This window comes from Miscanthus floridulus, chromosome 7, assembly GCF_019320115.1.
Source record: "Miscanthus floridulus cultivar M001 chromosome 7, ASM1932011v1, whole genome shotgun sequence".
Taxonomy (NCBI): Eukaryota; Viridiplantae; Streptophyta; class Magnoliopsida; order Poales; family Poaceae; genus Miscanthus; species Miscanthus floridulus.
Window position 1 is genome coordinate 93,935,432 of NC_089586.1, and position 27,564 is coordinate 93,962,995.

Consider the following 27,564-nt stretch of genomic DNA (forward strand, 5'->3'; position numbering starts at 1 on the left):
CTGTCTTCATGCCTTTCCACCAAAAGTGTTTCTTCAAGTCTTGATACATCTTTGAACCTCCAGGGTGGATACAGTACTTGGAATCATGAGCTTCTGATAGAATTTCCTCTCATAGTACTGGGTCAGATGGAACACAAATTCTGTTCTTGAACTAGATGGCTCCTTATTCATCTTCCTGGTGGTTGGTCTTGTAGCCTAGTTTCATCAGACTATGGAGATATTTGATCTCTTCACAACTTTTCTGAGCTTGACGGATATGATCTATGAGATCATACTATATGTGGAGCTCATTCAACAAGCCATGCGATAGTATCTTAAGTTGGAAATCTTTAATCTCTTCCTTGAGCTCAGGTGGTACGGATTTAGTGATCAAAGTGTGACAGTAACTCTTGCGACTGAGAGCATCTGTGACTACATTAGCTTTTCCCGGATGATAGTGAATTTCTAGGTCATAGTCCTTAATCAACTCTAGCCATCGGCGTTGCCTCATATTTAGATCTTCCTAAGTGAAAAAGTACTTCAAGCTCTTGTGATCCGTATAGATGTCACACTTGTTGCCTATCAAGTAGTGTCTCCAGATCTTCAAGGCATGCACAACTGCTGCTAACTCAAGATCATGGGTTGGGTAACGGTTCTCGTGTTCTTTCAACTATCGAGAAGCATATGCAATCACTCTTCCACCTTGCATCAATATACAACCAAGTCCTTGATGGGATGCATCACAATAGACCACGAAATCCTTGCTGATATCAGGCAATGCTAGCATAGGAGTTGTGGTAAGCTTCTGTTTCAATTTCTGGAAGCTTTGTTCGCACTTGGGTGTCCATTCAAACTCCTTAGTCTTCTTCAAAAGGTTGGTCATTAGACGGGCTATCTTGGAGAAGTTCTCAATGAATCGGCGATAATATCTAGCCAATCTCAAGAGACTTCTGACTTCTGTCACATTACGGGGTTGATCCCACTCTTTCACAGCTTCAATCTTGGCTGGGTCAACTGCGACACCTTCAGCTGATAGTACATGGCCTAAGAAGGCAACTTTCTATAGCCAAAATTTGCATTTACTAAACTTTGCGTAGAGCTGATGTTGGGCTAGTTTCTCAAGCACCGTTCTCAGATGATGTTTGTGTTCTTTAGCAGTGGGTGAATAGACAAGGATGCCATCAATGAATACTACCACGAATTTATCAAGTTCATTCATGAAAACCTTATTCATCATGTTCATGAAGTATGCGGGAGCATTCGTGAGTCCAAAGGACACCACAGTGAACTCAAACTACCCATACCTAGTCACGAAAGCTGTCTTCGGGATGTCACTCTCTCGAATCTTTATCTGATGATAGCTAGATCTGAGATCAATCTTGGAGAAATACTTGGCACCTCAAAGCTGATCAAGTAGATCATCGATTCTTGGCAGAGGGTACTTGTTCTTGATGGTGACTATGTTCAAGTTCTGGTAATCAATGCACATTCTCATTAAGCCATCCTTCTTCTTAACAAACAGAACAGGGGATCCCCAGGGTGAAACATTGGGTCTGATATATCCCTTCAAGATGAGCTCATCAAGCTGTTTCTTGAGCTTGGCTAGTTCATCAACTGACATGCAATAGGGTCTCTTGGCAATAGGTCCTATTCCTGGCAAAAGATCAATGATAAACTCTACATCATGGTCTGGTGGCATATCCGGTAATTCTTCAGGGAATACATCGGGGTAGTCTCTGACCACAGGTACATCATGAACTATCATCTCCTCTTTTTGTGATTCTGAACTCGCTTTAAGGGCACATAGGATAGAAGTGGACTTTCCGGACTGAGGTTCACATCTAATAACTTAGCCCGATGGGTGGGTCACTTGGACATATCTAGGTGAACATGATATGATGCCTCAGTGAATGGTTAGCCAATCCATGCCTAAGATGACATCTAGGTCTGTGGAAGGTAACAGGGTTAGGTCGGCTTTAAAGGTAAGACCCTCAATGGTAAGACTCACTCCCTTATATATAGATGTGGGTGCACTTTAGGTCTCCTAAAGGGGAACTGGTGATGATAGGCTTTCCACATGGGGTTATAGGCAGGTCATGTTCTCGTGCAAACTTGGATGATATGTAAGGACAAGTTGCTCTAGAGTCAAATAAAACTGATGCAATATTGCCGTTAACTAAAAACATACCGTACACAACGTCAGGGGTAGCCTGTGCTTCCTCGATGTCTAGATGGTTGAGATGCCCATGGGTAGTAGATCCCTTGAACTGAGACTTCTAAGCAGCTCAGTTCTGTGGGCACTCAGCGGCTTTGTGACCCGGTTGGCCACAAGCGAAGCAAGTGAAAGGCGTACCGCCTGTAGGGGTTGGCGTGGGTGCCTTCCAGTTTCTAGTGCTTGGTGTAGAGCGGTTCTATGCTGGGCATTCATTCATAGAGCGGGAATGGTTGAAATGGTCCTGAGTGTTGCGGTCTTGAGCATAACGATCCCGGGTGTAACGATCCTGAGCAGGGTGGGAGTATTTGGTGGGGTAGCCTCGACTACCCCTACTCGATCCAGGGTTGTCATCCCTGTTGTGGCGAGAGCATTCTCTGGGTGGTGCATCTCTGTGGAATCTCTTGCGATCACGGCCATGGAAGGACTCCTCAGGCTTACGCTTCCTCTCCCTATACTCCTCTCCAGCTTCAGCACGGTCCTTCTCAATCTAGATGCAGCGATCCACCAGAGCACGCAACGTGTTACTCTCAATACCGCCAAACTTCAGTTTGATGTGCGGGTTAAGTCCCTTGCGGTAATAGTATAGCTTCTCCTTCTTAGAGTTCACAACATAGGAAGGTGCATAGCGTAGAAGGTTGGTGAAACGAGTAGTGTACTCAGTCACCCTGTCCTTTCCCATCTTGATGTTGCGGAACTCCTCAGCTTTGACCTCCATGATACCCTTGGGAATGTGATACTCAGTGAATGCTTCGGCAAACTCATCCCACGAGATGTTGGTAGGGTCCTCATGGGAATCACTGAAACTGTCCCACCAGGCGCGTGCTGCACCTGTGAGCTAGTGTGCGGCAGCTCCAACACACTCATCGTCGATGAAAGTAGTGAGGTCAAGCTTCTTCTCCATCTCCTTGAGCCAATCATCGGCTATAAGTGGGTCAGGGTCGGTGCCATCATAGGTAGGTGGCCTTAGCTTCAGAAATCCTTCTAGCTTCCTTTGGAAGTCATTCTGCTAACCTCCCTGGCGACGGTTTGCTCCATTAACAAGAGCTGCAAGAAGTTGAGTCTATTGTGCCATCACCTCTGCTAGGTTTGGTGGTGGTGGTAGCGGAATGTTCTCCTCAGGCGGTAGGGTATTCTCCAGGTTGAAGGGTATCTCTCCATGTCCACGGCCATGGCCACGGTTGTTGCCACCACGCCCCCCATTTGGTTCGACTGGTTCAGGGGTGATCGCACGTCCACGGTTCATTAGGCGATTAGATCGGCGGTTCGGCATCTGCAACATGAATCATAGGAATTTTAGTGTTTGTGCCATAAGTGCTTATAATTTAGTATGGTTACATGATTTTGACGATTTAAAGAAAAACATTTATTCTATCCAACACTCAATGCAAAGAAGCAATAAGGTCCATAAAATGCAATAAGATCCAAAACATTCATTACATGGGTTTTATTACATAGCATCATCTCCAGTAGCTACACTTGAAGACTTGTGAGAATTGTACTATGCATAGTGTCTCATATTACATCTCATAAGGGGTACATCATGGGGTACAACTTATGGAAGCCACTGACATGACTCATGACCACGTAGGGTCATCTACTCTAACTCGTACACCGCAGCTGAGATACGACTGTTCTCGATCTCGATCTCCTCGTCAGACTTGTGAAGTTGGGACATGTACTTAGGCCTCGGCGAGCTCCTTAGTAGGCCTAGCTCTAGGTAGGGTAGGCAGGCATCTAGGTTGAGGCGAGTCAGGGCTAACTCAAACTCCTCTATCCTAGGCTTCGTCTTGCTGCGAATCTCTTTGGGTAGCTGATCCCTCATACCCTTCATCTCCCTGAGGCGCTTCTTGTCAGACTTCTGCCAAGCCTGCCATGTCCTCTCACACTTGTCTTATAGGTACTCATTCTACCTAAGTGCCTCGATCAGGTGACCCTAGTTGCGAACGGCCTTCTTCCTGAACTCCTCTAGATCCTGAGTCATGGTCTTGTTCCGAGATTGGATTTTCAGCATATCAATCCCCTTGGACCTCTCTCTATCTCCTCTACGGTTGAACTCGGCCTTCTTGTCATCCAATTCTCTCTACAACTCCAAGACCTTGTTGTTGAGGTAGCAGTTCCTGTTGCCTAGGTCGACGGCTTTGTCCTATAAGTCTGTGACCTTGGTTCTGTGGACTTCTTCACAACGGTTGAGCTCGTCCTGTAGCTTGGCAACTGTCTCAAGTAGACCAGCTCGCTCCTATGCTCCCTGCGAGTCTTGCTCCTAGTACTCCCATAGAAGGGCCTGGTCCTAACATCTCCTTTGCTCAAGCTGGGTCATGTACCTGTCCTACTCTAGTAGGTGGACAGCCAAGACGCGAAGGCATTTGTCCACCTCAGCAAAGATAATTCTGCCAGCTACGAAACTCTGCTCACTAGGGGTAAGGCTGAGGTTGAGGGCCTAGGGAAGTAGACGGAACTCTATCTTCTTTAGGTGCTCGTAGTGGTCCCTCATCACTCTATGAAGTGCCTTGTGTGAGATAGCTTGTAGTCCCTCCTCGACTGTGTCCTCTATAGTCAACTCGGTGAAAGCTGGGATAGAAGGTAAGGTAGTGCTAGCTGGGAACTCGACTGAGGTGACAATCGGTCCTTCGATTCCTCCTTCCTGAGCTGGCTTCCCGGTGCAGGTGACCTTGACAAGCTCATCAGGGACTCCTAACATGATGAGAACTCAGCAGAGGGTCTGTGTAAAATCCCTGAGCTCACGTAGGTCAAAGGTAAGCTTGGCGTGGTCCAGAGGTAGCGGTCCTAGAGGCGGCCATTCGACGTTCATTGCCATTTGCATGTTTTAAGGAATAGGTGTTAGCAGGTCAGTAATAGATAAGTCTTGCATAAAAGTAAATGCAGGGTCGGTATATAACCAAAAGAAGGGTAGTTCACGTCCTATTCTATCGTCCATTTCGAAGGGTTTCATCCTATGGTCAAGTATGGCTCTGATACCAACTAAAATGACCTGATTTTCGTCAAGGAAAATCCATAGAGTCGAAATGTAATAAGACTGTTGTAGATCATATTACCCAAATTCTAGTCGATCATCACATCCATACAACGTAATTTCAAAGTACAAATAGTGCGGAATTACATAAATTATTACATCGCCGCATTGGCGGAATCAAAGGTAGCATTCATTCAGAACAGCTTGAAGATAAGATCGCCAAACTTAAGCGTAGGAACGAACCCCTCAACCGTCAAACTCATCGGAGCTATACTCCTCAGCAAAACCTGTGTGCCAAAATTTATCAGTATGATTTGTATTGGCCACTCCCACCCTATGAGCATTGCAGTATGGAAATTGGATGCAAGTTGGATATATTCAAAAGGAACCTATAAGGCTAGGGTTTCCTATGTTTTAGCATATCAAGTATATAATAATAGTTGGTCAAGTTTTAACACCATTCCCACACACATTCCACCCCATTCCCGTCTAGAGCTAGATTTCGATCCTGGGATCGATATACCACCATCTCCACACCATCACCATACCATCGCTCAGTCGATAGGCCAACTCCCTCTCGGCACTATCTTAAGGCCCGTAGCCCCTAGCTACGACCGACACTCTCTCATGGGGGAAGAAGCAAAGGACTCATCTCACTATCTAGTTTAAGCGAAACCCAGGAAAGGTCCATAGCCGACAAGTCGGCTCATATATCGATCGATCAACCATACACTCTATAGAGGTTTCACATAACTACAAGATCTACCTTCTTCGCTGACCATCATCAACTGGGCTGATTCCGGCCGCTTACTAGCCTAGGATAATGCCACTCTACCATTCAGCCTTGGTACACCCCAAGTTTAGTCTAGCGTGGCTGAAAATGTGAGTCATGAGCCGGGTCCACAAGGTCTCTATGAAGTCTCGGAAGGGTATGGGGGAATCCTCTGCGCCCCATACCTCCTTACACTGTCCGCTATCAACCTAGCAGTAGTGGCAATATCCTACCAAGTAGTCCGGCCGTCCCACACCATATAGGGTGAGTGGTACGTAAGGCTTCCCGGTGAATCTGAGTACTAGTAAGTCCTTAGGGATGACCAAGCCAGAATGTCTTTATCAGGGTTTCCATTTATCGTGCCACCATAGCACCTCCACCCCGGGCTCCTCCCATCACAGGTTCACACCCAGGGCCACCTCATATACCATTTACCCACCATAGGTATCCATTCCAGGGGTGCCCAGGTAGCATCCCGCGGCAAGACTTGCCCCAGGCTCGTCGTATACTCCAACTTGGTCGACACAACCCTCACCCTCCACACACCCAAGTCACACACGCAGCACTCTCCCCTTAGTCCAGATAACACCAGTTTCCACCACGCATTTAAGGTAGTATAAGCATAGTAGAAGTATAATCAATGAAATATAGCAGTAAGCGTGTGTCTACCCTAATAGCAGGGTATGCAGGGGTAAGGTTGCGTCAAGGTAAAGGCCATCAAGTAAGCATATTACCATGTAAGTCCTTATCATAGTATGATTATAACAGTAAAGTAAAGCAATAGCAGTTCTATATTAGCCATGCGTAATAGGTGCTACGAGATTGGGTGGGATGTGGCACCTTCAGTGTAGTCGTCTCCATACTCCTCACAGTACTCACGATCCTCGTCCGTCTGGTTCTCCTCCGAGTCTGCATACGATCGAATTATAGTCACGTTAGCAACGTCTATAGAATAGCACAAAAAAGCAATGAAAATTCAAAAGAGCCAAATGCACTCAAACATGGGTTCATTGCGTAAAGTTCGATTTTCGATGAATTTTAGTCCTGGTTTCGTATTTTTCTGAGGTCGTATGATTTAGTTATGAATTTCTGAGGTTTAAATCATCTCCGAAAATAGAAAAAGGCTGAATTAATCCAGGGCTGACACGTGTCACGCTGTGACTGGTCCACGTGGCATGCTGACGCCAGCATGATGTTAGCATGACGTCATCATCTCGGCTCTGAGCTGCCAAGTGGGGTCCTGCTGACGTCAACATGACGTCAGCAACGTCATCAGTTCCAACAGGTGGGGCTAGGGCTCTTGGGTCGCTGACATGTAGGTCCGATCAAAGTCAACGTCAAGTCAACGGGCGAGTCAACGGTCAACGGGTCTTAGTCACTGACATGTGGGGCTAGAGCTGCTGATGTCAGCAGCTGACGTCACCGTGACATCTCCTCGGCTGTATGGTGGTTCGGTCAAGGTGGCGGCCAGGGCATCCTAGGGCTTTGGCCATGGTGGTCGATGGCTCGGCGTGGCGGGGGTCACCGGCGGGGCATCTTGGGGCTGTTCCAGGGGTCCTGGTGCCCCATTTCCTTTTAGACGGCTAGCGGATGACAGGGTATAGCATCAACGACGACCATAGGGTGTGGTGGAGTCCGCGCGCGGTGGTGGTGCACGGCGAAGCTCCGGCCGAGGTCCGGTGCTCGTGGCCAAGGTGCTACGGCTGGCTATCAGTGTCTGGGTCTTCGCGACTATCCTCTAGGCATCACGGTGGTGCTACGGCTACTTCCTAGTCCACGCGAGGCAGCTGGGTGCGCAAGTGGTGGCCACGCCATGACGGCAGCGTCGTGAGCACGGCGTGCGCGTGCTTTGCTACGGCGTCCAAGGGCTAGGAGGAGGTCTCAGCAAAAGGACTCACCGAGTGGTGCTGGCGGCGTTCGGTGGTGGTGCGGTGGCAAGGCGTGTCGTCGGGGTAGGCGCTCAGGGCGGCGCCAGGGCTCCGGTGATCATCGTCTTCGAGCTCTCTGCTCGCCTCCCCTCTTCCGAATTTCCTTCTCGACCCTCTTCTCTCGGTGCGATGCGGGCAGTTGGGCCACCGAGCGGCGGCGTCGTGGGCTGAGGAATTCGCTAGGGCGCTCTAGCGTCGCTTTATAGCCCCGAGGTCCGAGCTCCACCCATGGCGGGTGGGGCGGACGGCTGACGATGCGCCGGTGGCATCGGACAGTATTGCGGGCGCAGGTGGTTGGCGCAAGGGTTGCGTGGGCGCGGCGCCAAGGGGACAGGGCCAGGTGATTCACGTGACCCCGGGCTCGTGCCTGTCGTTTTGGTCAGGACTCGGTCGGTGGAGGTGCCGGCGTGGGGAGGAAGAAGATACTGTGGCGGGGGTGGCTGACACGTGGGGTTAGGTTGGCAGCGACAACAGGCGAAGCATAAAAGCCCCCCGGGCGTGAGCAGCGCGCTGGCTGGCTTGCTGCGCCGGTCGCTCGGTCGCGCGAGTTGGGCCGATTGCGGGCCGAGCAGGCCGAGCCGGCTGCAGGCTTTTCTTCTCCCTTTTCTCCTTTTCTGTTTTTCTTTTCCTTTTTTCATTTTTGTTTTATGCTTCACACATGTGTATATAAATCAAATCAAAGTAGCATGTGGCACCCATGGTATAATGTTCCATGGTGAAAAGTGTTGGTCATGGTATATGTTTGGGATATTGGTTCCATGTTAATATAATTATTTATTGTAGAATTAAATATTTGGTGGCTTTTATAAATCAATACATAATCCAATAAAATCCAAATCACCATGTTGAATATAATGCAACTTGATGCATGCTATGTGGTAAAATAAATTCAAGGTGATGAGGTGAGATACTTGTGCAAGTCATGTAGGTTTAGTTAGTGCAAGGCTAGGGGTTTTCCTACATGCCACATCATCACTCAAGGGTTTTAAAGAAAAAATTTTGTAGTTGGGATTTTTAGTGTGTGGATTTTTGGGTTGTTACAGCAATATAACGTACAACTTATTGCATGATCACCTAAATGGCATGTAACTAGCTTGAAGACTTGTTCAATAATGAGCGAATGGATGGCTCAGTGAGGAAGGAGGTAGAAGGGATGGATCTGTGATCGAGGAACATGTGGTGTGAGCTGCTATGCTATCACTCTATCAGCTATGTTGGTTGCTCAATGTGTGGGCGATTTGGGTTGCATGGTTGCTGACTACTATTGCTTGGTGCGTTGGCTGGCTGCACTCGTGCTACAACTCGACTATGAGTATGGCAGTGGTATATGGAGGATAATTCTGTTGGACACTTCTCACATGTACTTATAGAAAAGAGAAAGTTCCATTGAGAAGTGAAAATGATAACCAATTTGAAGCAAGTATAGAAGACTAGAAGGTCAAGTATTATGGGTCGAAATTGGGGAGCTGAACACTGCGTTTAATCACTTTTTTCATTCCCTAAGAAATTGAGTTATTGCTTGATTTGCTTGTTTGATTGAGTGGATTTCGGTATCAATTCCAAAGGGAATCCCGAAACTAATTCAGTCAAGAAAAGTTCCTGCTTTTGGGCTGCTTTGTGAGTTGGTTCCACTGGCGTAACTACCCCCTCTAGGTGATGCGGGGCAAGGCTAGGGGCAGCCGACTCAATCCTTCCAAATCACTAGAAGGCAAAGCCGTTCATTCCTCTTGTGTGCGCATGCATTATCTAATGCTAAGGACTCTACAAGAATCGGTTAAGCTTTTCGTTCTTCGACCCATAATACTTGACCTTCTAGTCTTCTATACTTGCTTCAAATTGGTTATCATTTTCACTTCTCAATGGAACTTTTTATTTTCTAGCATCTCTATTTCTATCTCTACTCTCTCCATTTTTACATGCCGTATTAGGTTTATCCTAAGTGAAACATTCTTAACTTTGACTACCAATTTCAAAAAATGTATATATTTACAACATCAAGTTTATGTTCTTAGATTCACTACGAGAAATACTTTCATAATATATAGTTCACATATTGTGAAATCACATGGATTTTTTTTAAAACTTGACAAAGTTAGGAATGTTTGACTTAGTACAAACCTAATACGACATGAAAAAACAGAGGATGTATTTATATCTTTATCTCTCTGCTTGTTTCTTGTGCACTATATCTTTTTCATTTCTCTTTGATTCTCATGCCCAAATCTAAAAACTCCTGTATTATGGGACAGAGGAGTAGGGTTTAAGTGAATAAATCCTTCCAAAGTTCCAAGGTTGGATACTAGTACAATGTTGTACACAATGTGCTCAGTTCGAGGGCGTAAAAGAGAGGAACGAACTAAATTTGTGTTCAACTGAGACAAAGGGCAAATTGGTTCTTTTGATGCCCATTAGCATAGACTATCGAAATATGATCAATAATAGCATGAAAAAATTAAAATTCAGGATTTGAGTTTTTTTTTTAATTGGCAGATCGGGGATACAAGTTTTAGCCATTTACGTCTGTACTTGTGTAATTCGTAAAAAAAAAAATCCCTTCATTCAAACCAATCATTCTTGACCTATAGCCCATTCGTAAAGAATGGTTCCAACGTCATTTCAAAATGACCGCTGGCGCCCGTGTGCATGGAACTTTAGACGGGACAGTCATGGATTTAGGACGAGTCAGCTAAACCCCGAGACGTGAGTTAACAAGTAGCCCAAAAACATCCAGATACATATTTATCTTCCAACAAGAGACTGTGACTGGCCGGGGACATAATTGGGGAATAATGACAGTCGTTTTGTCGGAGTAACTTCGATTATTTTGCTTCAAGGTTTTCTTGGGATAACTTAGCTTTATTCGTTGGCAACGAAGTTGTTGACCGGCAACTGTCCTTGAAACTCATTTCCGAACCATTGTTGGCTTGTTGCGTTTACGTTGCTTGAAACGTTCGTTTACTTTACTTTGCCGCCGGAAATTGTTAACGCGATCGTCGACACTCCATTTCGACCTAGAATACTTGATTAAGACCAGCCGAGTACGCCCTCTTCTCCGTCTAAATGGTGGATCACTTGTTTAAGATCAAGTACGACATTTCATTTGTTTAGTCGTACGCCTTCCTGTCATTTCCTTGTGGGTTGTGGCAAGCACAAGCACAGGGTGGTGCGATGGCGACGCGCTGAGATGTGCTAGATGCAGTTTAACAAGCAAGCGCCAAGTTGGAGTTGTTGGTGGCTACAGGGTAACTTTCGACGTCAAACTGAGGATAATACCATTCGGATTTCGGAACGAATTCATGCCGCCAGCCAGCTGAACGTACGGCCAGCATATGTTGACTGCAAACATAGCGTGCACAAAGAGAGCTGAGAACGACCACAACGCTAGCTGTGTTGCCGGCCATCTCAGCAAATAGAGGTCATGGAAAGAGAAGAGATCGAGAAGATGTGTGTCTGCGTTGACTTGGATCTCACAACATGGACACATGGTCTTCATATGTTTCAGACTAATAAGCAGTGTCTTCCACATGGCGCACGACACATACTTTCCGAGGTCGATCTGTTTTCTACTTTTCTTTATCCGAGGAGTCTTGCTTCCGAGATTTATAGTAGTGTGTGTATGTGTGTGTGTGTGTGTGTGTATATATATATATATATATAAGTATATTAAGTAACCATCTATAAAATAAGTTATTCTATAACCACCTCCATTTACGATAATTTTATATACTAATTTACGATAATGTCAATACACATTTACGACAGTTGGGTTACTATTACACATGGCCATATTTACCGTAACATTATAGTAAACCACTTAGTAAGGAGTTACTATAATCTCGTAAATTAACATAGTAATTATCGTAACTCAAAGTGGCTACAGAATAAGTTATTCTATAGCTAGCTGCAGAGTAGTAGTTCTCTCTCTCTCTCTCTCTCTCTCTCTCTCTATATATATATATATATATATATATATATATATATATATATATATATATATATAAAAGCAACGAGCTTAACTTCTTAATTGGTTAATTGGAAGGATTCCCCGATCTAATTAGACGTTAAAAATAGATTAGTGCCTAATGCAGGGAAAGGTTAGGTTTTCCTATGAGTGGACCCTTTACTTTTTTTTTAGAAATCCTAATTATTCTTGATTATGGATTGAAAAGGGATGTTATGACTTGAATGTGTAAAAGAAACAGTATATTGATAAAGAGACTGTATTCCAAAGTCAAAAGAGCGATTGGCCTGCAAAAATAAAAGATTTGTTCTTGTTTGTTTTGTAATTAGAACAAACATAAACTAATTAGATAGAAAAGGAGCGGAAAAAGTTCTATGGATTAGACTCCCTTTCTTTCCTGGGTTTGTATTATGCAACACCTTGTTCTGACCATATATATATATATATATAAATAAGGCAGACGGCAATTCAAGTCAACTCGTTTCCCGTTTGGCGCAGCAACCGGGTGTAATTCTACCCGCGTCGCGCGGCGGGTCCAGTAACGGCGCCGACGGCAACGGAGAAGGCACCCCGCGGCGTGCGCGCCAGCCCACCTCACGAGCGCGACTAGAGAGAGCCGTGTGGTCTGGCGGGGCCCGGAGGCCGGGGGTGGGTCCGTGGACAGCAACCAGACAAGCCGGGCAGGAGCCAGAGCCAGGGAGCACAGCGTGGATGTCGCTGAGACGCTGGCGTGCGCGGGGAACGGGGTCGGGGGCCGGGTCAAGCCAAGGCAGGCGTGCGCCCGCGCGGCCTCGTCACGTGCGCGGACGGGTGCTCCTTGCGTTGTTTTGTCGCCGGCGATGCGTGCCGCGGCCAGTCGGCGTCGCCTTCTGCTGCCGCCTGGGCATGCCTCCCTGGCCGTGGGCCGTGGCCGGCCCGAGCTGGCGAGCTCCTCGCCATCATCGCCACCTACCACTACGGCACTACTACCAGGGTGGTTTCTGGCTTGTGACGAGTCGAGAAAACGAATGTGCACGTACGCCGCCCGGTGACCTTTGTGGGCTGCCGAAAGCGCCGCTACCTCGCCAGCAATCAGCTACCAAATCCCAATTAGCGTTCGTTCGTTTAGGATCATTCCTGCCGGGAACAATTCCTGGTGAAGGCTGTCCTATACAAATTATATTCCTGAGAACCAACCAGAGAGGTTCGCGTATATATTGTTTAATTGTCATACTGCTATACGAGTACTACACAAGATGCTACGCATCTGCATATATATCTCCTGTAGTCCTGCTGAAGCAGCTCAACTGCAGGTGTAGCTAGCAAAGGGGAACGCCACGACCGGTGCGGAAGGTATACACTTCCTCTTCTGCCTCGTGTGAACGTGACGTAAGTTGAGCACCGCATGACCCACATCGCAGCCGGCGGACACGCCAGTCGCTGCCTCGTGCAGTCGTGCCTCAATCGATCCCGGCCCGGGGGCCTAAAATACTCGTAATCCAACTGCCTCATGTGACGTGTGAGCGAAAAATGAAAAGAACTGGAAAAGGAAAACGAGAAAAGAATTCATTCGTCGCCCTCGACATATGTAGCCCTGTTGGTTTCGTTAGTTGGCACCTCGCTCTCCAGATCCGTCGTCCTGACTTTCTTTCAAGCCTTTTCATCACAATACCCTGAGGCCTGACGAGAGGATGGCGCAACAGACACCGGAAAAAAAGGCGTCTTTTTTCCCAGACACGGAGCATCTGCCAGATTGATCCTGTAGATTCGGACAGGCGGATTTGCTCGCGCTTGTAGTTTTGCGCGTACACGCAGCGTGCGCTGGATCAGTGCCGCAGTGCGTCGGCACTCGATCGGCCCAGCCACCGTCCGTCCTTCGCCTTCCTCCTCCTGCCCCACCCGGCGCGCGGATGATGCGAATCCTTGTAGCTGCATCCTTGTACTACTGCTGTACTTTAGTGCGCTCCTGATGGGGAAGCTAGGCCAGAAAGGGGATAAAATGAAGTGGATGTGTGTCTATACACACACACACACACACACACACACACACACACACACACACACACACACACACACACACCACTAGTCAACGAAGAGCCTCCCACCAAACGAGTAAGCCCTATCATCGAAAGAGCACACTGTTGTGAGGCTGAGCACCAGTACAAGCAAGAAATGTCTACCTCATTTTTCTACTCCAAGTTACTACGCTGCAAGTTAATTACCCTGAAGTGAACCTAGTAGTAGGAGTAAACGGGAGGACCGCCGGAGGGGGCGGTCTTCGTCGCATGAACCGCGGAGCGCAAAGACCGCCGCATCGGGATCATCAGCGGCGCGCGCCTCAGGAGCAGCGCAAACAAATGCCAGCCAGAAAGAACCCGCTACGCTGCGCCCCCGGCGAGTTCCCAAGTCCAACGACACCTGGTTTGACTTGCAGGCACCAAGAAGCTGCATGCAGCGCAGCTGGGTGTGACCGTGTGAGGGGAGAAGGAGGGGCGGCCATGAGACCATGCATGAGTGATGACCCAGCTACTACTAAACATGAACATGGATGACGAAACCAAGCCCGGTTTCCGCGAGAGCGGAGGAAGCATATGCGTGCGTGGACGACGCGCGCCGCGTTAAACAACTCCTCCCTGTGGGAGTACGATCGCCGGAGCGGGTTGCGGTGGATCATGTCGGCCTCGGAACAAAGATTCCGGGGGCCAGAGCATGGAAACGTGTATTCCGCCTGTCCCACGTGACCCGGCACGAGGAGCTCCCCGCGCCGGCTCGCCGGCTGCGCCCACATGCCCGTGCCACTGCCAGCCAGCCGCGGGATCCGAGCACGCACCCGGACACACGGACCCGGCCCGGCCGGCGGCGATCCATATGGGAAGGGAACCATGCGTGCGATCGGCGCGGCGCCGGTGGCTGACCTTGCGGTTTTGTTAATGCAACCATGGCAGCATAGCATGCATGCATGGGCCAGGGAGCGAGGTCGTCAAGATGCGAGCTTGCTTTGTGGGGGGTGCTACTGCTAATGCACGCGGTGCAGGGATTGATGCACATGTCGATGCTGGGGTCCGACTGGTTCGGTGGGCATAAGTCAAACCTGCAAGTTAAGCAAAAACGAATACTAGGCCATGAGCCCATGCATGATGGCCATGACATCAAACGCCATGCACATGTGCTCTTTCATTGGGATCTTGAGCGCGTAGCTGTGTCGTCTGTGCTAAGCTGTCCCTGTGCGTGCGTGTGCGAGGCGTGCAACTAGCTGTCTATTATGTTATGTATGTATAGGCCTGTCTCTGCACGTACTCCATCCATCTAGTGACAGAGCCAGGATTTAAAACTTGAATATTCCCACTTTCACATAATTTTTTTTCCAATCCATAGGTTTAAAATACAATTCAGAGGAGTACGATTACCGATAATTGAAGTCACAAAAATAATCAAATAACAAATTGTTCAGTTAATCAGCTCTAAGATATGCATGAAACAAACTAAAAGTAATAAAGAGAACTTACAAAATACTATAATGTTACTTTAATCTTGCGGTTCTTCATGGTTTGGAGGCGATTGATGATGCCTTTGGCCTGAACTTGTAGAAAGAAGTCCCGCTCAATGAATGTAACTAAGCAATCATTCAAGTATTGATCCCCAATCTTATTTCTCAATTTGTTCTTGACATAATTCATGACAGAAAAGACTCTTTCAACACTTGCAGTTGCTACCAGAAGCACTAGAACTATTAAGTTTATGCTTGAACAAATAGCAAACAAAATAGAATGCTGCATCTTTTTCCACACTATATTCAAGCCATCTAAATTCATCAAACCAATCAGGCAAGAAGCGTCGAGGCTTACCTCCAATGTTCGTTATAGGAAAATCATGATTTCATAGTTGACAAGGCCCTAATGCAATGTACGCCCTGACCACAGAATTCTGTTCATTGACACTATATCTCTTGATGGGAATCCTCTTTCCAGGATCATAAGAAAGAAGGTCAATGTCATAAACTGCTTCATTGCTTTGATACTCTGAGTCATCACCATGTCTGATAGGGGACCAAGTAGAAGGATTTGTGCTTGGTATGTTGGGCTCATTGTTGGCTATCTTAGGTTCTGTGGCAGAACCGCCTAATCTAATGTCTCCCAGGAGTACTTGTCTTCCATTAGACACTAAGTACCCAAGAGAGGACACTAAATTACGCAATTCCGTCGAGCACACCCTAAGGGAGAACTCGAAAATCCACATTTTTCTATCAGGATCATAAATGAGAGAATAAAGCTTACAACATTCTTAAGTCATTTCTTACATCACTTTATTACAGTACCAGAATATTACCTCAATTTATTATAACAACGGAATATAACAATGTTATCAGAGTTATAGAGAAAAGCAGGATTAATTTAATGACATGGTGAATCATTAACATAGTGGACATTTTTATACAAGATATGCTAGCAGATTTTACATCTTTTCTTGTAAAAACCTTTCATGAGGGTTATAAATAAACACTACGGTCATAGCGTGAAAAGAATCCTCTCTGAGCCCACCAGGAGGTTTCCACACACAAAAGCCGTCTACCATTCCTTGATCACCTGCAACAGGAGGAATAAAACCCTGAGTACTCGATTGTACTCTGAAAGACTTACCCTACAGGAGAAAAATAAAGGACTCCAAGGATATGCAAAGCTATCTGGCTTGTGGGTTATTGCATCTACGGAAGCATTACTAACGTGCGTCCTTATATTCAATTTTATTAGCAGTCATCATTAGTTCATTAACTAACCATTCTATGTAAGCACATATGCTACTTTCAAGCATGTGGTAAGTAAACAGAACCATTTTATCACCTTTCATAGTTCTAGTTCTTACTACAGTGCTAGACCGTAGCCAAGTCATACCGTCTCACAGAAATGACGATTCGTGAATCAATGTATCCCAGCTGGGTACCCCGAAACACATAACCCGCTTGCGCCCGAGGCACAAGCAAGACTAACCCATTCTACTCCTATCACGGGGTCCAGGTCCCCGTCCAAACTTGGACTTCAAGCCCCCACACTTAAGACCCGGTATCAGTATGGTGCTTAGACCTTCACCTTTCCTCACCTCCAATCAGTCGGTCCAAAAAAGAGTCGGAACCCACGACAAGAGCGTAATGAGCCTTCCCGCTCCTATAAGCAAGTATGTGCTCAGGATAATAAGTTTGTACTTGACTACCATCCACAGCAACGGACGGTCCTCAATCGACACAGGCGGAACAAGTGCAATTCGAGCACCGCTCGAATGCCTAACCAAGCCCATATCCAAAGTACCATTCTACTCGGTCTCCAATTATCATTCATATATATTCCATGTGATAGTAATATAATAACAACAATAATATATTTCCTATCTCTCGCGAGTGACAGATAATCACTTGACTTCTACCAGATCCTATAGCATAGCAATCTACACGATCCTAACATACTAGTAGGACTCATAGGATAATGATATATATATATATATATATATATATATATATATATATATATATATATATATATATATATATATATGCAAGTGGTTTTCATTCAACTCCTTAAAACTTAATGCACAAACATAAGATAAAGTACAGAATAATAGGGGTTATACACCGGGGCTTGTCTGGGCCAGATATAACCAAATATTAGCATTCCACGGGTGACACGACCATCAAGGCACCATTTTTTCCGCTACCTCGGTCGACTCCATGATCTATCGTTGTTTCTATTATGGTATACGTGGATGCAACGCAGAGGCGTAAATAATCAACGGCAACTGCAACTCTTAAAATACGATTACGCTCCACAAGCTAACAAGCTAGTTTTGACTAACGTACTAGTCTACGTATCCACATCGTCAAGTAAGGCTTTGCCTCTGAAAAAATATTCTAGTTTTAAAATCCCAAGGTGCTTCAGCATTTTATTGATTAAGTATATATTTTTGAACTAGGACTCATTTAGCGACCTTAGCAAACTAATTATTATGGAGCTACAAAAATTACAGTGAGCACCTAATAATGTTAGAAATTTACCGTGAAAGTTTTAGAGCCAACACTATCACCAATTTATCATAAAAATTCATACAAGTTTATATCTTACAATATTATCTAAAATTAATTAGATCATTTCTAAAAATATTATAAAACTATATGAACAAAATATACTAGCAGATAGACCATGATTTTAGGAACCTAACAAAATTGGTTTCATAATTTTGACCAACTATACAAATTTATATTGAATTTACAAGTTTACCTTATAAACTAAATTAGAAAATACTTCGAAAAGTAAAAGGGCCGGCAGCCATCCCATCTGGCACGACAACCTAGCGTGGCGTGGCCGCGCGCATGGCGCGGTGGCCCGGTACAGCCCAAGGATGGAGGCGCCCGATGGGCGTGCTCATTTTGCAAAATAGGACTCGTATTTTTGGACAATTAAGCAGCGCAGCGCAACACTATTACAACAGATTCAAGTTTTGCACTTAGAACCCTAGAATGTGTTGCCTTCGCAACGGGGCGGTCCCTGGCATCCCCTCGCGTGACGACGCGGCTCTGGCCGGCATAGCACGGCCACGTCAGCCTACCGAGGGCCAAATCGACGCGTCCATCGGACCTACTAGGACCCACTGGCCAACGCGCAATGGTGAGAGGCAGCGGAAAGTTCAACGGTGTGCTACTCAACCCTAGCCTCGACGATGGTGGGTCCGTACGGCGGCGCGAGCGTTTCGGCGAGCCTACGCCCTCACAGAAAGATAGAGATGGTGGAGAAGCATCAATAGCTCACCGTGATGCATGCTATAGTGATGGTTTAAGCAAGGAAAAGCTGAGGTGGTATAGCCACGTGCGCCCGGACACGGTGGCGACACCCCGAGCCAAACACCGACGCGTCACCACGTTGCCGACGAGTTCCCAGGCCAAAACAGTGTGAGCACCGGATAGAGAGAGTCAAGGCGAGTGCAGGGTTACGAGCAATCGAACTGCTACCACTCCTACATGCCTTACCTCCCAACCTATCGATTCGGCGACGCCCACGGCTAGCGGCGAGCAAAACACTAAATTGCCGGTCGGTAGTGATCGGCCGAGCTTGAGGAGAACAGGGCTCGTGGCTGACTACCTATGCCACCCGCTGATGCCGGGAATTGTGCTGTGAAGCCCGAGCTGGTGATTTTGAAAGGAAGGAACGGTGTGTTGCCGCTGCTACGTTGTGGACAGCGGCCTCGACTTAACATGGACCGGCCAAGACACAATGAGGGCACAACCGCGTGGGAACATGACCGTGGTGGCGATAACAGAGGCGCATCGGTGAGTGAGGGGATAACGACGGAAACGGAACAAGCAAGAGCGCCAGGCGTAGCATAGTGAGGCGACAATAACACGTGAGCGGTAGGGCAGTGGAGGCAAGATCTTAGCGCTATAAGACAGCCGAGGTAGACAGTGACTCGGCGGGTAGATGAATTGAACGGCGAGACGAGCGCCATGACAGCTAGACGGCGACTGCCGTGGCGTCGGCTTGGCCCCACGCATGACTAGGCCGGCATCGTGCATGCGGCAGAGGCGGTGCCATTGGACAGGGCCAAGCAGCGGTGCAGGTTTGTAGAGGGCGCGGACGCGATGACGACACAACAGCGTCGGCAGCAGGGACACGCCCACGCGCCTGATAGCGAGAAGGACAGGAGCACCACAGCACGAGGGGGGAAAGGCGGCAGCGGGGCAGTAGCGCGGCGAGCAGCCGGTGCAGGGCAATGACAGCGGCCCTCTAGGGCCAGTCACGGCCACCCACGGCCAGATAGGCCGACTGGGCTTGGCATCGCGACGCGCGGAATGCGGCCAGCCGCACGACGCTGAGCGGCTGCGCGAGGTGACCACGCACACGGGCCAGGCATATGATGTGGATGAATTTTAAAGCGAAGCAAAGGATGCCGATCATCTCAATTGAAGTTCAGCCAATCCTACTAACCTAAAGTCGACACTACCAGCTAGCTAGCGGAGCAATCGCCATGACCCAAGAACAACCAGAGAGGGAGATAAAAGGATGCCAACTTGGGTTCGTCGCTGGAGTGCCGGTTCACGAACAGAGCACCAACAACATAGTTAACAACGCGTTCCAATGAAGTTTGGGCAATTTTTACGAGAGCAATGTGACACCCAACACAACAACCATCTATGCCATGCTCAAGTACTCACTTTGATGCAATCAACAACACCAAAACATGCCGCTAATGTTTAAATATTTTTGTTAGAAATTAAATGTCAAAATAGCATTGTCTTACTACTTTTCCATACTTAGAAAAGTTAAGGATTCAATTCAAACTAACAGTCATTAACACTTTTGTTATAATTTTTAAAAGGCCTAAACCCTATTAACCGCTACCAACAAGTATTTCATGCAATAGTCCATACCTTATACTAATCCATAGGAGCAAAATTTTTAAGCACCATTTAACTATTTTGCTCAATATAATTCGTCAAAAATGGTATTTTACACAATAGTTAAAGTGTTTGCCGACTTAATGAAAAGAGCTTATATTAACGTTAAATTTGATTTTTGAGCTCCCAAAACACTAGTTAACAACATCTATTTTTCAAAAGTTAAAGTTGCATTTCCATCTACTAAACTTGTACTTCAACTTTTATTTAAGTACTAAATACAAGTTATGTTTGAGCCTTGTTCATAGAAATTGTTTTTCGCCTCACGTGCGTTATAAATTTTTAAAACCCAAAAACTTGTTAGGCTAATCCTTCTCGGACCTAAATTTCGGTGCTAAGCAAGTTCGTAACACCAGGGGTATTACAGGTTCTGTGCTTGTGCTTGGTATGTTTGGATTACGTACAGTCTCAGGTTCTGTTGACTCATTATGAACTTGACTCTCATTAGTTATAGGCACATCAGTTTGAACAACTGTATTTTGAGGCTAGGCATCACTCTCTACAGTAACTTGTTGCGGCACTAATGAAGAACCTAACTCCACCTTCCTTATGTTTGCTGCTCTATCCCACAAAGTCCTCAAATCAACTAATTTGTTTTTGTTATTTGTTTTGCAAACCAATACCAATAGCACTGTAATTCAGTAATTGTGTGTACAAATCAGTAAATTATCAACCGGCACCAATTCTGAGTACAACAAATCTGTGCAGATAGTAGACAGCTTACCTCAGCTGCTCAATTGGGAGTAGAGCAGCCCGCCGGCCGCCGGCCCGCTGGTCGCCTGGCCCCCCGAGGCCTTGCACCCCGTTGCCCGCCGCCTCCCCCACGCCCGCGGTCCCGCCTGGCACCCGTCCAGCCGCTGCCGTGTGGCCGTGCGTGCGCGTTGCCCCGCGGTGCGCCGGTGCCGCGCCTATTTGCCACTGCCCGCCACCGATTCGCCGCCGCCCGCTCGATTCGCCTCTGCCGGCAGGGTCTAGGGTTGCTGGATTGGGGATTCAATGTTAGTAGATATGTATGTATATTCCTATATATATATATATATATATATATATAGGAATATACATACATATCTACTAAAACTTGTACAAAAAAAAGTTGGGTATTCCCGGAAATACCTAGGAATACCATTAAATCTGCCCATGCATCCATCGTGCTACGTGTAGCGTCATGGGCTCAATTTTTCTCTCCCTTTTCAACTTTCTTATATTACAGAAGATGAAATAGTATTTGGATTGTTTTTTATTTTGATAACCATACGTTCCAAGTATGTGGCTTGGTACCATTTCTATACTAGCATTACTATGTCTGTGGGATGTGTGAATAAAGAAAGCGTAGGAGAAACCCACATTTTCTTTGGAGACGGATGGAGACAGGTACACTACCCTCGCTAGTTAGAGTAGTTTTCCTCTTCAGACATGTTAGGGCTGGCTCACAACAGGGAAAGGCCCTTGTGACTCGGCCCAAGTAATTCTATGCCGTGTGCTGCAGCCCTGTCTGGCAGGGAAGGCACTTTGAACCACGCGGGCTGGGCCTGGACTTCCCAAAGCTAAAACTAGCACAATCTGCCTCTACTCGGTCGGCCTGCTCGCGATCCGCCTCGGCGCGCCCTCGCGCTGTACATTCTGCTTGGCCCAACCACGACGCCCCGTGTCAGCTGTCCGGTACTGTACTCAGACTGACAGATTAGTAATTGTTTTTTTCTTAAATATACAAAAGGCTTACGTATCATTATATTAAGATCGAGCAGTAAAGTTTTTACATCGACGCGCCACTAGTCAGGCGCACCGAGCAGGGCTTAGGTTTTACAATGAGCTCATCCCCACCTAGCGAACTAAGTACATTGCGAATACTCACGCAATAGATGACCTAACTTAGCTGTGCCAGCGTCGATCCATTGGTCTGCGACGTGTTTGATGTGTGCGAGGAGTTGCGGTACAGTCGCAAAAAAGAGGTGTTGTGGAAGCATCTTCATCCGTTCCTCTCTTTCCATAACTCCTGCGCTACAAGTGCGATTAATTTTATTGGTTTAAAATTATAGTCGCCTCTCGCTTGTCTTCCTTTTTCCATTCTGCAATTTCTACCGAAACCAAATCAAGGTACTCTTTTTTATTTTTTACAAGAGTCATGTAGGAATTTCATAGAAATCAATTTAATTTTACATGAAGAACATAGGATTCAGAAATTTTCCTTGCATTTCAAAGGAGGCCCGAGACTGTAAGGTGTAGAGCATGGCGGGAAAAGGACTAAAGGAGTCACATTAGCACCGAAGTATTTTGAAGATTTTGTTATGGACATGTAGAAACATTGGTGTCCGGTTTGGCTAACTCCTGTATATGCGTCATGTGTGTAATCCTTTCGTAGATGTTCTCGATGGTTTCCTTATTTCTTATTACCGTATACAAGTCACTTTGTAACAACAATTGAATTCTGTATTATTATTGAGTAATACACTAAAATTTTATTCAGGTTCTTTTTCCCAACATATGGAGATCAAATACTTGTTTTTTATTTAAAATTTCAGTTTAGACATTTACTAATTATGATTATATAGACCATTTATTTTGGTTTTTTTCCTTCCTAATTTGTTTCAAGATCAAACTATTGTTTTTATAGTTTTATTCAAATTGCCATTACTAATTGTATTTTATATGGACCCTTTATTTAGGCGTTTTTCCTTGTATATATGGAAATCAAATTGCTACTTTTTCTTAATTTATTATTGCTGATTTTCTATCTATTTGTTGCATTAGGTATGTACTCTATGGTTTATCCTAAACCATTAGATCATCGTAATAAAATCTAATGGTATAGATTATTTTTTGATTAATGTGAAAAACTATAAACCGGCTGATGTCTTATTTTTAACATTATTGTAATAAGATATAGATAGATACCCTAGGATAGATAGATAGATAGATAGGATAGATAGATAGGATAGATAGGATGGATGGATGGATGCACAGAAGATATATACTTTGCTGTTGCTAGTACCGTAAACGTTTATCAAAATTCCTCGCAGAAGAGGAAGAAGCTAGTTTAGCTTGTTTGGTACAATCCCAATCCGCTGAGTCGTGCGGAGTAAACAGAGTAACATTTTAAGAAGCTGCTGCATCGAATTGTACACCGTGCTAAACACCCCCACTGCTATTAAAAAAAAGGTGCTCTACGTACAATATTTTTATATATTATAAGAAACAAAAGGAATGGCCTCTTCCCTGACCTTTTCTGAGATTCAGAATAGTGCGCGTAGTAACACTAGAGCTGGGCTAATTAAGCTATATAAGCAACGGGAACATCTTAGCAGTCGTGAGCTACCCCGTTGGCCTTTTTGGTGTCGCTGTTGTCCTTGGTCGCCACCAGCGGCTCCGTCTCCTTGTCAGGCATCTGCAGTAACCACGAACATGATCAGACCGGCCCATGAATGGCTCAACTCAGCTCTACCAAACCTGACCAGTCCACCTCCAGCGGTGCGTACCTGTGACACCGGGAGGGCGTCGCCTGCGGTCTTCTTCTTGCCCTCGCGCACCGAGAAGACGGAGTAGAGCGCCATCCCGAAGATGGCAACCAGGATGCCCAGGATGTTGCGCGCGGTGAAGGGGTCGTGCAGCAGCGTGTAGCCGAACGACAGGACCAGGCACGTCTTGAGGTGGCCCAGCACCTGGTACGTTACCGGCGACGTCGTCCCGATCACCAGGAACGTGCTGAAGTTCACCGACACCGCGATCAGGCATGACAGGATGATGAAGCCCTGCAACACAGCTCATGCAATGCACCCTTGTGACGATTCGGCATGTTGTCACTTGTCACCCACCCAAAGCTGAGCTATACTTGGTATGGTAGTGATCTTTCTTCTGAAACTGGCAAAAATGTGTCTGTACTGCAGCCGTTGCACAGAATGTGTGACGGAGCTTACCACAACTAGGAAAGTGTATTTGTGGGCGAAGACGCTGCGGCCGGTGAGGAGGTGATCCACGAAGGGGCCAGTGGCGAACAGAATGGCTGCCTGGTAAGGCGCCGATTGGTACAGAAGCTGCGTTGATGAGACTTTCAGCTTCCTCTGTATCGTATTTGTGAGCTTCACTCAACAGGTTAAGGATACACCATAACAAGCAGTCATAGGTTATGTTGAGAATTAGTGCACATGGCGATGACAGACATGCAGAATGTAATGATGAACAGATTTTTTTTTTTTTGAAACTATGAACAGAAAATTTTCAAATGTAGGATACAATTTGGCCAACACAAGTCGTGGCGATGGCGAGGCCAGAAAGAACAGATCCGAGGGAATTTAACTTGAGGTCTGTAACTGAAGCGATGCCGACTCCAAGTAGCAAGACTAGCAGAGAAAACTTGATTGTCTCACTGCATATTGCAAGTCATATTTATTATCATAACGATAAATGGAAGGAAGGCCTAGTTTCCTGAAACAAAATGATATTGTCTGGGACCAGTAAAAAATAAACGAAGTTAAGCATTCTTTTAGTTTATCCACTATTCTAGCTTGGCTAGACATTTCTATCTCATTTGATCTGTGGGTTTTTATTTTGGTAGAATAGTTTTAGAAAAAAAATTCTAATCACCGTGATGCAAAAAAAAGGTGGCATGAAACCTTTGCTGTACAGTGTAGAATGTTTTATTGCCCAGTGCCAAATTTTATCATTGTTTTCGTCTGAACAGAGTACAATCAGAACATCTAGTAGATAGGCAGCAGAACTTATGATTTTTCTAACTAACCTGAATCTTTTCTTGAGGAATATAGTCTCCAATAGCACTGTGAAGGGTATTATGGCCAACTTTGTCATCTGCAGAACATACTGAATTTGAGCATGTGCTGCCTTCATTTTTAATCAAGAAAAAAAACCGAATGAGAAGAGGACTGACCTGGTAGAATCCAATGGAATTGAATCCTAAGCTAAGGTTCAGAAGGCCAATCGAGGTTCCATTCAGCAACCCAAACAAAACTACCGTCTGTCCATCAATCGCCTTGGGCTCGAAAAAGCGCAAACGCTGCGCGACGTGAAGGGTGCAGAAGGTCACCATCAGGTGCCAGCTTGTCAAAGTTGTAGCTGCATTGATCATAAACACATATGATTTTCCGGCAAGTACTCAACTGAACGAATGTAACTCTGCAGTGTGCGCTGTGGTTCACTGAATAGGCTGAAAGCCCTTGATTTGTTCACTTACCAAATGGAAAGCCTAGAGTGCTGATGAGGGCTTTGTTGCAGATGACAATGGCAACCGATGAAGCGACGGAGAGCGTAAGAGACCCAATCACACCGAGCTGGAAACCGGCAGTCATCTTGGCCAGCTGCTGTGTACGCTGCCCTTCGGCTACGCACTTCTGAATCTGCTACCTGATATACGCACCGAAATGTATCAGTATTCAGTATTCAGTGCAAGGAACCGACTAATAAAGAATATAAATTATGCGGAACGTGTACTATGGTCAACTTGTAAATGCTACGCACAGTCGTAACTTGTGGATTCAATCTAGGTGATTTCCGGTGCACGGCGGAGTACACTGAAAACCTGAAACTGGGGCAGAGGACAAAAACGAGCTCCTACTCCCACTGGGATGCTTGAATCAGCCGGCCTTATCCTTATGGATCAGGTCAATAACAGTGTTCCAGTTCCAGGGCCAGGGATTCCAGGAATAAAAAAGGGTGGCGTTGAACAGGTAAGACAAAGATGTCGTCGGCCGTGACATCCCAAACAAGCTACTGCCAAATGGCTAGGCCAGCCGCTAGCGCGCGTGATGAGACCATGGCCCAATGTCCGAATGATTCCACTCCAACGCTGCCGTGGGATGCTTCCACGACTCGACTCCCCCAGATGGCCAGATCGTCCTGTCCTCCAATCACGCTGACGAAGCTCATGAGTGAGCAGATAATATGCCTGCAGCTGCAGGCAAGTTCATGAGTCATGACAGCAACTCACTCCCCGGATCGGTTTTGTCGTGCAACCGATCTCCTGATACTTCCTGACCTGAGTTTCACTACACGCTTGCAGAGCTGCAGCCGACGAGACCGTGCTCGCATGGAGTTGGAGACGAAGCAGCGCAGAGACATGGCGTGCGACGAGCGTGCCGAGTCCAACTCCAAATGGACATCCGGGGGTGCCTGCTGTTCCGCGTCCGGCACGGCCGGCGCGCGCGATCGATAACGCGTATGCAACGAAGGCCCTGCGTGCGATAAATGGTGGTGTCCATCTAAAAGTACAGCAGGACAAGGGCCTCCTAAATGACTCCGACGTTTTGACAGATCGACTTGGTCCAGCGAGCTTTGTACGAGCGTGGGCAAGTGTTTCTACGAGAATACGACTTGGAAACCATGGCATTGGCATCCAAGCGCACAAACTGCACATCTCTACTTTGAATAAGTATCATCGTACGGCGCTGTTACACGATGGATGGATATGAGCAGCATGAAACAAAGTAGCACGCGAGGGCCGAGGACGTACAGATGGGTGGTTCGCTCTGCTGGCCCGAGGTGGTACAATGATCGAATGGGATCCTAGTTGTTACGAAATGATTGATCACGTTTGCACGGATATATACTAGTATTTAAATAAAATAATGGCTGAATACTGAATGGAGTTTTTGGTTTAAATTCACATAGCGTAAACAGATTGTTTGAGCATGATAGCGTAAACAGATGAACAGAGAGAGGGGAGGAAAAAAAGTTAGAGCAGCGTTCCTCCGGAATTCATCAAACAAGTTGTTAGAGCAGTGTAGAGGAATCCAATCTCTGGCGCCCCCCTTAAGTTTAGTATCTAACTAGTAGGGAGTACTCTATTCAATCGATTGGCCTACTTATCTCGCTCGGAGATTGTTGTAGTAAGCACAGGAAACCATGAGATGAGAATGTTCAGAACTCAAGAACAAGCTGATCGAGACACAGGAATTCTTAAAGGAAACAAGTAAGAGTAGTGCTCACTTCAAATTGAGATCTTTTAAATCAACGAGTCCCGGCCTCTCCTTTGCAGCGGTCCTCCTGCTAGCAGCTCCTCATACACGCGTATGTGGTGCGCGCGAGAAGGGAGGGGCGTTGGTGTGGTGTGGCCTCTAATGGCTCTGGTTCGGTGCCGCAGCGCCTCGGGGGAGAGGAAGAAGAGACGCAGAGGCATTTTTATGTCCGGCACCTGTGGGCAGGGGCCCGGGCGGGGGGTGTGGGGGGGGGGGGGGGGGGGGGGGTGGGGGGTGGGGGTGTTAGGGGAGGGGATGTGTTGGTGGGCAGTCTGCTCCGTGCTTTGACGCCGGTGCCTGACCCTGACGCTCGCTCGCTTCCTGCTGTTGCTGGGCTGCTACTAGCTAGACAGAAATCAGCGA

The 27,564-nt window shown here is 46.5% G+C and overlaps 1 protein-coding gene across 1 annotated transcript; it reads right to left on the bottom strand.

Moving 5' to 3' along the window:
* Nucleotides 1-23,278: 23,278 nt before the first annotated feature.
* On the bottom strand, nt 23,279-27,342 carry LOC136463852 (UDP-xylose transporter 1-like). Its single transcript, XM_066462827.1, has 8 exons — nt 27,173-27,342; nt 25,422-25,591; nt 25,119-25,303; nt 24,972-25,039; nt 24,467-24,599; nt 24,151-24,312; nt 23,713-23,985; nt 23,279-23,621 (listed from the first exon to the last, which is right to left on the bottom strand). Exons 2-8 carry the CDS (start codon nt 25,534-25,536, stop codon nt 23,535-23,537), a joined length of 1,023 nt encoding a protein of 340 aa, XP_066318924.1. The 5' UTR covers nt 25,537-25,591; nt 27,173-27,342; the 3' UTR covers nt 23,279-23,534.
* Nucleotides 27,343-27,564: the final 222 nt, after the last annotated feature.